General features: G+C 46.2%; 1 protein-coding gene across 3 annotated transcripts; it reads right to left on the bottom strand.

The window, feature by feature from the left end:
- Nucleotides 1-6,512: 6,512 nt before the first annotated feature.
- Nucleotides 6,513-11,851, bottom strand: Nhlh2 (nescient helix loop helix 2). Of its 3 annotated transcripts, XM_006233047.5 has the most exons (3): nt 11,672-11,845; nt 10,955-11,272; nt 7,311-9,358 (listed from the first exon to the last, which is right to left on the bottom strand). In XM_006233047.5, exon 3 carries the CDS (start codon nt 9,348-9,350, stop codon nt 8,943-8,945), a length of 408 nt encoding a protein of 135 aa, XP_006233109.1. In that variant the 5' UTR covers nt 9,351-9,358; nt 10,955-11,272; nt 11,672-11,845; the 3' UTR covers nt 7,311-8,942. The 3 variants fall into 3 exon arrangements, with proteins under 3 accessions (NP_001099927.1, XP_006233109.1, XP_038957996.1); NM_001106457.1 differs by having other exon boundaries at nt 6,513-11,266; nt 11,672-11,851; XM_039102068.2 differs by lacking the exon at nt 11,672-11,845 and having other exon boundaries at nt 10,955-11,461.
- Between the last annotated feature and the right edge of the window lie 261 nt (nt 11,852-12,112).

Genomic DNA, 12,112 nt, shown 5'->3' with positions numbered 1-12,112 from the left:
GAGAGAGGACCCAAGGGGCTGCAGGCGAAGGCCATCTGGAAGAAATGAGTTGGGACTTTAGTGAAATTCCCCTCACAAAGTGGGTGCTCCCGGCTGATGACTAAGAAATGCCAGTTAGTCTGTTTCTCAGCGATGGTGATATTTTTGTTGTGCTAAAAGGAACGAAAGAGTCCTCAGCTTTCAGAGATACTTGCTAATGTTTTCATGGATGAAATGATGCTGTCGGGTTTTAGGGTTTGCTTCAGAAAGCAAATGGTTGATTTGTAACTTACTGTTTATTAATGCCTTGTAGTTTTACGTAGAAAAAGCTGAACACAGAATCCCCGGGGGCACACAGACATCTCCTTTCACATCATCTTTATTTGGATGAACACATCCCTCCCAGATAATGAGTGAATTTCCAGAAATAGTATGGCTTTTGAGGAGAGGGGGCTTAAAGGCACATTGGCTTCTGTAATAAAGATGTTATATAAAGTTCTATGTGAGTTATGTAAATGCTCATTTTCTGTGAATCTGATGGACATGAGTATGCGTTGTTTTACAGGCTTACATTTTGCTTATAACTGTGGAATTTAAATTTGTTGGGTTTGGGCTCTTCCGTTCCCATGGTTGAAGTTGCTTGTTCCCGGTTCAGAAGTCACGACGTGTATAACCGTTCATCCAGTGTTTCTTTTCTTTTTTTTTTAAATTTTTTTTAAAATTTTTATTTATTTGAGTACACACTAGCTGTCTTTAGATACACCAGAAGAGGGCAGACCATTACAGATGGTTGTGAGTCACCATGTGGTTGCTGGGAATTGAACTCAGGTCCTCTGGAAGAGCAGACAGTGCTCTCAACCTCGGGGCCATCTCTCCAGCCGGCCAGTGTTTCTAAAACATAGCTTAAATACTCCAAAACCAAAAGCCCCTTTGAAGTATTTTAAGTAACTATTGGCTTCAATATATGCTAATATATTTTCCTTTAAAATATTACAACTGAAATATATAGCTATTTGATTTTATTGTTTTGTTTTATTTTTAATCCTAAAAGCAACAAACATTGGAGATATTAGAAAGGAGATTTTAAAAATTAGTGTCATGATTTGCTTTCAAATGTATTTAAAAAGGTCTATTTTTGTTCTAAAAAAGTGACTCAATGCATTTGTGTTTTAATCATTTTTTAAAAATTAAAACATGTGGTAGTATTTATTATTGATTATACAGGCTTAGCATGCTTTAATACTTATAGGCAATAAAAAGTTATAAAGTCCAAAGGTATAGTGGAGCAGAGAGAATCCGACAAAGGAAACGAACTCAGTGAAGGCGGATGCTGGACACACTGCAAGCCTGACGGCCTGGCATGGTAGATGTGGCAGCACTCCACGAGAGTGTCTTTGAACTTGGTAAGTTCCTGAGGACACAGCATTGCCTACTGAGACCCCCAAGGACTCATGCGACCTAAGACACACCCTCATGGTTCCACCTCACCACAACTCACCTGCTACACCCAGGAAGTCTCCAGGCCTGGCCACTGATCTCTGAGGGAATTCTTTCCTTCTCCAGCTCCTCCCTAGAAGTCTGACCCTCTTCTCCCTAGGAGGCAGACCTCAAAGACCAGGCCATCTCTTGACTCAAGAGATCCTTGAGAGACAGACCCTCTTCCCCACATTTTCAATTATACCATCTTTATGTGATTGAAGAAGTTCCTGAGTGTGCCCTTCCCCAGATACCTTTCCACAGTGACCAGAAAGATGAGAAATTTCACTTTGGACCTGGAAGTACTTAGCAAAATTGAGCAGGAAATCCCCCAACAAATTTTCTCTGCCCGTTACCTTTATACATTTTACTGTTAAGACCCATTTTTTAAAAAAAAAGGTCACTTAACAAAAAGTCACTTAACTCAGTGCTACTGAGTTTTTTTAATGTGCACAAAACATGTTCCAGGTGCTTTACATGATCTAATTGTCTTTCCTGAAAATGGTACCATTTGCATGATCTGCAGCCGGAGAGATGGCTCAGCAGTGGAGAGCACTGGTTGTGCTTCCAGAGAACCTGAGTTTGATTCCTAGCCCTCATATCAGCTAGCCCACAGCCAACTGACTCTAGCTGCAAGGGATCTGATGCCCTCTTCTGGGCACATGCGTGTTCATACACATACATGCATACATACATACATACATATATGCATGCATACTTTTTAAAACATTTAAATACTTTTTAAAGAATAGAGATCACACCCCTGCCTCTGGCTCCCTATTTCACAGATGCAGGAACTACAGCACAGAATTAGTAATTTGCTCAAGGCCACGTCCACTTGTAGGAGAGATTTGCAATGAGCTTGCATCTATACTCTTGGTCTTGTGAGAAGAGAAAATGCCAAGGTCTGGTAATGGGATGAGGCTGTCAGAAGTGTAGGTGATTTTAAATTATGTATTTATGGCAAATCCCAATATTCCCTGTTAATAGCCCTCATCAGGGATATCTTCTGGCTGGCTTTTTGTAGAGCTCATAATTTGTCACATGCAGATAGATACAGTTAGTGGGGATCACAGGCCATTAGTACATTCACAAATTAATTCTAGTTTTAGGAGCTGGAGAGATGGCTTGGTGGCCACGAGTGAGTTCTGCTCCTCAAATGGATTGGTTTGGTTTCCAGCACCCATAATCAATAACTTGAAACCACCTATAGCTCAGCTCCAGGGGATGTGGCGCCCTCTTGTGGCCTCTGCAAGCTCTGCACTCATTTATGCGTACAGACACACATATACATATTCATAACTTTAAACTTAAAAACTAAAGTAAACTTACCTCCTTCTACACTGCTTCCTAGGCAAGTATAGACACAAAGATGCCAGTAACAGATCTCATTCACTGACCCTGTCTTACGCTTTGCTCTTCTGTAAAACTGTACACTATTCCAAGAAACCCTCTCTCTCTCTCTCTCTCTCTCTCTCTCTCTCTCTCTCTCTCTCTCTCTTTCTCTCTCTCTCTCACACACACACACACACACATACACACACTCTCTCTCTAACACACACACACACACATCTGAGAGCACTATTTATTGTCTTATCCTTGAAAACACTGACTTTAAGAGGGGTTGTGACACAGTCAAGTAAGTCACAGGCAGTGTCTGACCTTGACTCTATAGACTTGGCACAGTGACAAGATCAACAGTGAGATTCTCACATAATGAAATGTGTAAGTCAAAACCAAAGAGCAGAGCAATGATGGTGTCCAAAGAGACATGGGAGAAAGCAGCAGCAGCAGGGTAATTCTGTGTAAACTGGATCACAAGGGAGGTGCAAAGGCCCAGGTTAGGAAGGACTAGGCATGCCAGTGTGTGTGTGTGTGTGTGTGTGTGTGTGTGTGTGTGTGTGTGTGTGTGTGTGCTGTGTGCTGTGTGTGTTGTGTGTGTGTGTGTGTGCTGTGCGTGTGTGTTGTGTATGTGTGTGTGTGTTAGCAATAATATTTAACCTTTGACTGAAGACAGTGCTAGCAAGAGTCTAGAACAGTGGTTCTCAGCCTGTGGGTCTTGACTATAGGAAAACACCTATTTCCAATGATTTTGGAATTTGTTTTTGTTGCTATTTATCAACTATAACTTTGCTACTGAGTGGTGTCTCTATCCCTAAGACCATCAGAAATGCTTGCTTTCCAGTGGTCACAACCCATATGTTGAGAAACGCTGGGCTACAATAAAACTGTGAATTATTTCTATGCCTGGAGCATGAACTGAATCTCATTCCCCCTAAGAAGGCATTGAGAGATTTCAGGCAATAGAATGGCATGCTAATTTTAAAAGATAGTTCTAGGGCCTCTGTGTGAAAATGGGAGATGGTGTACTTAGGTGAGGTATGTGGTCGAGAAGACTGGGAAGCTAGGGACAGTGCCAGGTTACTGCAAACTCCTCCCTAGGGTTGGCCCTGGGTCATCTTGCAAAGTAGAAAAAGTAAAGGTCCCCATTCCTCCAGATCCATCAACCCCACATTAGGGCATGCTTAACTTGGCTAAGGGCACAGCTGTGCTAGGATTCCAGTCATTCATCACTACAGTCCCAAGGTGCTGCCTGGGCCGAGGCATCTAAGTATGTGGATGGTGTATAAGTACGCTGTCTGTACAGGAGTCACGGGGTCTAAGTATGTGGATGGTGTATAAATACACTGTCTGTACAGGAGTCACGGGGTATGTATACACATGGCACAGTCACTCAGATGTCAGTGAACAGCTCTAGAATGTGACAAGTAAGGACTGATCTGTTAATCAACCAATGTGACTTCATGACTCGGGCACGTTGTTAACTGCTTTGGGCTTCACTTTCTACTCTGCTAAACGGAAAGGATGAGAGTATCCACCTCTGTTGCGTGTGAGAATCACAAGAAACAGTGCACACTGCACACACGGTGTCACTCGTGACATGTCTACTACACTCAACACGCTGCCTATTGGTATCAGTAACAGTAATAAATGAGAAATCATCATAATAATAAACCATTTATCATAATAAACAATGAACCCGGGAAAGGGTCTTGGCCAGTTGTGCTCTTGAGCTGCAGAAAGAGTGCTATGTAAGTCCCAGCCGCTCAGAAGCTAGCTGCCTACCTCCCTGTGCCATGTGGGGACAGGGACATATAAGGGCCTCCCAAACAAAAAGCTACTCCTCCCCCTCCCCCTGACATTTCCTCCTCTTCCTGGTCCCTGGCGCTGTAAGGAAGTCCTTAACAGGTTCAGGTTGACAACCGCAGGAGAGCAGAATTCATGGTGAGGTTCTAGCCAATGAAGAAGGAAGATGAGTCTCTGGATGACAGAGACCACACCCAGTGTGTGGACTTGTAGTCATTGTCACACTGTGCTCCTCTGTTTCATTTTTTTTCCATCGAAGCATGAGCCCAAAGCCCACTGACAGAGATCTGAGATGGCCAATTGTACCATCCTCAGGTCCAGCTTTGAAGGAACCTGTTTCCTTGCTCAGTTTTCCTTATAGGATGACTACCAGCAGGATCTGAGATTCGAGAGGATCTTTGGGAAAGTGTCCCCTGCTCTCCCCCAACCTGCCATTCAACCTGACTCACTCTATACCACCTCCTCTCTCCTCAGTCTTCCCTTCCTTTACACTCCACCCCCATCACACATGTACTCCTCCTGACCCTGCTTGGCTCTCTCCGTGGAAATAACGTATTTTTGCACTTTTGCGCCTAATGTGTGGAAAGTCTATGGACAGGGGATCCGAGTGGGGAGACGTCTCTGAGCAAAGGAGCATTTGGCCCCAGTGGCCTGGCCACAGGATGTGATGGAGAGCAGCAAGGTCCAGCAAGTCACAGAGCAGCTGAGGCAGAGGAAGAGAGAGGAGCAGTAGGAGAAAACCATGCTCTACATCTGTGCGTAGAAAGCCACTCTGGATGAAGGATGAGGCCAAAGCCAGCTGGGAAAGGTGTTGAAGTAGGCAGTCAGCTGATCCTTGCTTGACAGCCTTCCCTTGTGACAATTCAAAGTGTAGCTTAAGTTTGCACTGTTTTCATGCCATGACAAGAAATTAAAGGCTGTGGGAATGCATGTGGCCGCAACAGCAGGAGCTGGTCAAGTGGATCAGTGTCTCTCCTCACAAGGCCTTTCTTAGCCCTGCTGAGCACACTGCTCCCCTCCAACCACACCTCCACCACCTCTTCCCTTCTTTGTTAAACGAGGCTCTTCAAGACATTTATCGCCATTCCAAATGAACGGTTTAGCCATTTGTTGTCAGAGTCCTGTTCCACACTGTCTAATTCGGTCTCACTTTTTAGAATCTAGGACCTTTCATGGCACACAGTGTGTCCTCAGCAAATGGTCAGAGTGAGAGTGAATTATCTCACCATTAATATTCAGAGAATCTTCTAGTTTTCCCAACCCTCATGGGGCTGGGTCCTTGCTACCTTCAAGGGATAAGCCAGTAAGCCTCTGCTCTAGTGAGTCACAGCACTTTAGTCTCTCTCTGGAGGATTTGAAACAGCATTGTAAAGATCTTCCTCTGGGACCCTGGGGGCTGTGTACCTGGGGGTGTTGTCCTTTGTCTTACTTCATGAGCAGGAACACATTTGGTCCCAGGAAGTCAGTGAATAGATCCCTCTCAGGTGTAAAAGGGAGGGCCATGGTGGTCAGTTAGATTTCAACTCACTGTGCGAGACAAGGTCTGTGGAAAGTTTCCAGAGGTTAGAAGTTTCTTTAACACAGGAGTATTTACTAGATAGACTCTGTGACAACTGGGAGCTGTCACTTCCTCCTGATCCCTGGAGCCACACATAGCTACAACGGTGCCACAGACCACATGTGTCTTCACAGCCCAGAGACTGAACAGCCGCTACGATGTGGCCAAGACCTTGTCCAGAGAGGAGTTAAAGGGAGATGTTGTTCTTTTCCACACCCTTAACAGGAAGTGCTCTCAAACCCAACACCTCAGGACAGAAGAAGAAACCAAAGCCTTACTTGCTAAGCTGTGGGGACGCTTACTACACGAAACCTGGGAGAAAACCAAAAACATTGTGAGCCACAGACTGTAGGAACATCAACTGAGAATCCATATAATTCCTTTTTTATACGGAAACCAGAGATTTGGTGTGATATAGTTCACAATGCTCTATATGTGCATGTGCATACAGGGATACGGTTATAATTATTCATGGGTTCTGCTGATACCGTAGTTCATGTTTTATGCCAGACACAGGTTTGTGCAGATGACTTTTCCTGTTTAAGGTTGTCCTACGGCCATTTCTCTTTGCAAGTATGTCATGTGCTGAATGTGGATGCTGATTAGATAGATGTTCCAGTGACACATGTCTTGCTTGTGCTCAAGTGCCCAGAGGCAAAGCTGTCAAAATGGTCTGCTCAGTGACTTTTTCTTTTGGGCAGGGTCTCATGTAGCCAAGGCTGGCCTCAAATTCACTGCATAGCTGAGGATGACCTTGAGCTCCTGGTTCTCCCATCTCCAACTCTCAGGTTCATGGACTGAGGGTGCAGGGCACCACGCCCTGCTCTTGCCTGCCACTTAATGTAGACACCTACTTGGCCCTGCGTTTCCTAAGAGCTTGGGTTAGACAGTTACAAAGTTTCTTTTTAGAGCAAAATAGGCATCTTATGATCTCTATACTGTTTTATAGACACATCACCCTGCTTTTCCCCACAGATGTGACATGATCTATACTGTCCCAGGCTGTGTTGTATCCAAATCTTATATGTGTGCATGTTCTGCCTTGTTCTTGCTTTGGTTTACTAATTCCTTTCTAAGGAACTGAGCCCATTATGACATTTCACACCTGGCCAGCAGGTTTGAATTCTAGACAGATGCTTAAAAGAAGGAGGAGAACTTTAATCTGATACCTTTATTTATATGCAAAACAGCGCACCAGTCATGAGATATGAAAAACTCGTCAGGTAGAAACCAGGTTATATCTATTTTCACTACAAAATATTGCATTATATAAAGCAACAGAGACACAAAAAAACCCTGAAAAAGACTAAAATCTTTGGATAGCAGATGTGGTTTTTTCTTCTTCTTCTTTCTTCCTTGTCTCTAAAATACACCTCTTACTTTAAAGAGTTTCACAGCTGAGAACATGAAACATTTCTAGGTCATAGACTTTTCTTTTTGGTTGTCACAGAGGAAAGTAGTTCTGAATTCTTTTTTTCTTTTCTTTTTTAGGAAAATAATGTAATTTCCTAAAATCATCCCACACACAAATGTCACACACACACACGCACACAAAGAAGCTACTCTCCTTAAAAACAGTTTGTAAAGTACTTTTCAGACAAAACTACGGGTAAGAATAACAACACTTAACTTTTTATAAAACTATAATAGCGAGGGGCTAGTGTTGCTGATCTCACAACCAAAGAACCAACTTCTCAATATAGAAAATATGCTTAGAAACAGGGGGGGAGCAGGAACTCTCTTATACAAGTGCAATATAATCAGAAAAGAAAAGGCAAGACCACAAGATAATCTCAACAAACACATAAAGAGTTAGACGCCATTATTTCACCGGGGTAGGGGTGGGGGTGGGGAGGGGGAGTGTAAACACTTGACTATAAATAAATTGGCACAGAGTATCCAAAGTAAAATTATCACCACTCTGAAAAATAAATGTCTTGAAAAAAATACTCTACTCCTTCTAACATAAATAAAAATAGGTTGTCTTTTTCTAACTGCATCTATGAGTCCACGTTAAGGTCACAAACAGATGGGGTTTTTTGGATATTTAAAGGGGCACTTTGCCCGAAAAAGCAATCAGATGTTAAATTTCTCATTTAAATGTGGATTTTTCTATCTGCTTTAGTGTCCTGCCTTGGGGTTAAAGTCTCACCAAGCTTAAATCCTTCCACAGTGTGCCTGTTCTGAATGTTTTTTTTTACCTTACCAAATATTCAGGATTTTATTTAGATTAGAATATAATTTTTCATTGGACATGGCAACAAAAAGTTTGCTGGTACACCTTTCTGTGTCTTAATCTCTGTATGGAAAAGATATTCATCTTTTTTTTTCTCCCCAAGATTTGGTGATTTGTCAGTTAGAAATATCCCAGATAGTCTTAGTCTGAAGCCATCAGCCTGGGCTGAACTGCCCTCATTCTTTCAGAACGGTGAAGATGTGTAGGCTATAAATACAGGGGAACTGAAAACCTCCAGGGTTAAAGCTACCACCCCCTCGGGGGATCCTAATACACCGAGGGGAGGCCCTAGGGCAACTCATGCTAGGTGCTTCCAGAAGGTTTTTCTGGCTAGGAAAAATACCCTTGCAAGCCCCAGGTCTTTCTATGCAACCCCCACCTCCCAGGCTTGGAAATCTTCCTCTGTAGCCTTGATGACCAGAAAGAGCAGGTTGCAAAGCTTTCTCCTGCGTTCAGGTGTCTCTGGGCAAATCTCTAGCCTAGCAGTCCAGGTGTGTCGCCCTTGGCGGGCGCCAGGACCGGCGGCCTCCCGCGGCGTCCCCCTCCCTACACGTCCAGGACGTGGTTGAGATAGGAGATGTAGCAGATGGCCAAGCGCAGGATCTCGATCTTGGAGAGCTTCTTATCCGGGGGCAGCGTAGGTAGCAGTTTGCGGAGCTCGGCGAAGGCCAGGTTGAAGGCCTCCACTCGGATGCGCTCGCGGGTGGCGTGGGCAGAGCGGTACTTGGCCGTGGCGCGCCGGCGGCGGCGCTTCTCCTCGCGGCTCAGCTGCTGCGGGTGCGGGTAGAGCGCGGCCCGGCTGCCGCCCTTGCCGTCGCCGTCCACCTCCTCCACTGGCTCCAGGTCCGACACGCTGCCCAGCACCTTGGTGTCTACGCCACCCAGAGACTCCGGGTCCGAGTGCGTCGAGCTGGGGTGATCTGAGTCTGCGGCTTGGTCTGGACTCAGCATCATTTTGGAGGCTGATGGGGAGTCAGAAAGTCAGTTAATAAAAGGAATCTGGTTCTCCTTGGTTTGCAAGGAGGAATGGCAGGCGAGGGCCTAGCAAGCCTGCACTCCTAGGAGGGGACCAGGTTCCTCTCCTTGTATCAGACCCACGCAAATAGGGAGGCAAGGAGCCGGCACCAGAGTGCATCCCGAACACCACGCCGAAGCCTGCAACCAGTAGCCCTGGGGCTGGAGAAGGACCGTGGACCTCCGGGGCCGGCTGACATCTTGTGTCTCCTCTGGCCAGACATCAGCTGCTCTATCCCGCCTCCCTTGCTCTGTCCCCTTCCCAGACACGAATGATCCCGAAGGATGGATGCCCGAAGGATGGATGCATCTGGGTTTTAATGGAGATGCAGAGTGATCTTCCCATCCGAGGGCCTGGGGCAAGGCAGCTGGAGACTCCCAGCGCCTGAGGGTCTGGGCTGCGCTGGGGTGCGGGCGAACCTCATCCTGGAACCTAGGCCGGTGATAGAAATGCTTTCCTGTCGCCCCCTCCCCGTGTTTCTCTGAAATAATAAAGAAATGACCCAACACATGTGTTCGGTCCTTTCAAAAGAAAATTGACTCCTCGGCCCTCATACTCTCCCGGAGCACCATCTGTCACGCAGACTGCCACACACATTGGGGACCTAGGGACGTGAATCACACAATGCCCGGCAGTCTGCCGACCACCTCCCGGGAAAACGCAGGCGGCCGGGCTGCTGCGGGCTAAGGGGCTGGGGAGGGCAAGAGAGGGATGGGCTCCGAGTGCGGGACGCCCCGGGCACAAGCTGCATCTCTGCGGGTGAAGTTCGCGAGCTCAGGGTACTGGAGCCCGCAGCGCACCGGTGGCCCCGGGAGGCCTGGCCGCGGCCCCTTGTCTGTGCCCAGCTTCCCCAGACGCTGCCCTCCTGGAAAAGCCACCTCCCGCTGGCTGCTCGCGGGCTCCTGGAGGAAGGGCCCGGGCTGCGGGTCCTCGGGAACCGCTGAGCTTGCGGGGGATCCGGGCAGGCGGGTGGGGACAGAAACCTGCCCGAGTTGAGCGTTTGGGCCTCGGCCACCGGGAGGGAGGACGGGACTGCGACTCCTGTGCCCCGCCGTGCCCCTAGCAGGCAAGGCTCAGAACCCGTCCTGAGTAAGAGGCTCGCTCCAAAGAAACAAAAGCCAGGGGATGTAGGTTCGGCTCCTGGCCGCGGACTTGCCCAGGAGCGACCTGAGCTCGGAAACAGCTTTTCGTGCAAGGAAAACGGACCCACAGAATAACAATAAATGATCCAAACGAACCGCGTGCGATCCCCATAAGGGCTTATCTCTACGTTTACAAGTAAAACAACTCACACCTACGCAGTTGGCACGAAGAGGCAGAAATACACAGGGAGAAAAACCACAACAAACCACGACATAGTTACAAATCGGACAAAAAGTTCCAGGGTTGTTCCCTACGTGTTTAAATTTTCCAGATATTTAAATAGTCATAAATGATATTTCTCGTGGGCATCTATGTCTACGACCATGTGTGGGAAATGCGTCTATAAAATATAATATGAGTCAACTTAATCTAAAGAAAAAGAGACGTAAAGATGTCTTACCTTGCAAGAGCCCTGTCGATAATCTTTTCGCCAATCTTTTGGAGTTAAAATTCCAGGAAACAAGGAGGAGAGATCCTAGCAAATATTACAAGCAGCCAATATTTATTACATTCGCAGATGAGAAAGCAGCTGTCATCTCGCCGACCGCCACAACGAGCGGCGGTGTCTTAGCGGGTGCAAGGTACGGTTGTTCACTTAGTTGATGGATTGAAAACGCCCGTGCTTTTTAATTGTTCTTAAACATTTCGGAAAATTCGTTGTTGATCTTTTTAAGTCGAAGTGTTGAAACCTCGCGCTTCCCCACTCTTAGGGCTGGCTCTATAAATAACAAAAGAGATGCAGAGATAAATACAATCACATCAAAGGACTGATTCCTCCACTTTCTAATAGCAGAAGAATCAATAAGAAAGATGGTTAAGATAAAATTCCATTCCTTGAGGACTTCCCTTCTCTTAATCGGGCTGGGGCGAAACTGGGAAGTGCGGGCAGGGATGGATGGGGCTCAGAAGTCATTTTTTTTTCTTCTTCAAGATAATGCTTTGTTCAGCCAATGTCTCCCCACATCCCAGGAACACAATACAGTAACTAGGGCTTAAGGTTGCCTCTGTCCTGTGTCCCTCGTTTACGTTGCATACACAGACGCCTATTTTCCAGTTTTAAAGTCTTTCAAGGTTTGGTTACACCCCCCTCCCCTCCTCCACTCCCTCCCCTCTTTACCTTGTGGTAAAATGTATACAGTCAGTAGCTTGGAGATGTTTGAGAAAGGTTGGAGAGAAGTGAACGCCTTCTGGAGTGCACTGACTCGGAAGCAGAGGAAGGAGAGGTTGGGAGAGCCAGAGCAAAGAGGCAGCTGCCTGTGTGGCTTCTTGGCTCTTCTGGTACCAATTGATTTAGCCTGGAGATGGTGGAAGAGATAAAGGCTTAAGAAGGGGGATGGAATTTTTTCCCCCTAAATTGATATTTAATGGGAAATCCTATTGGACAGAAACCTGGACACGAGTCACTTAATTGGACTTGACATCTGTCACAGTGTGGGAGTTTTCACAGCCCAAATATTTTAGCAGATCAGATTCCCACTGAATCTGTGCCGTAAAATATAACAGTTGAAAGCAGTCCATGATAGGAACCATAGCATCTAAGCAGGGTTGGCCACGCGGG

This window comes from Rattus norvegicus, chromosome 2 (genome assembly GCF_036323735.1).
Source record: "Rattus norvegicus strain BN/NHsdMcwi chromosome 2, GRCr8, whole genome shotgun sequence".
Taxonomy (NCBI): domain Eukaryota; kingdom Metazoa; phylum Chordata; class Mammalia; order Rodentia; family Muridae; genus Rattus; species Rattus norvegicus.
The sequence above is the reverse complement of the archived record's forward strand: the minus strand, read 5'-3'. Positions and strand labels throughout refer to the sequence as shown.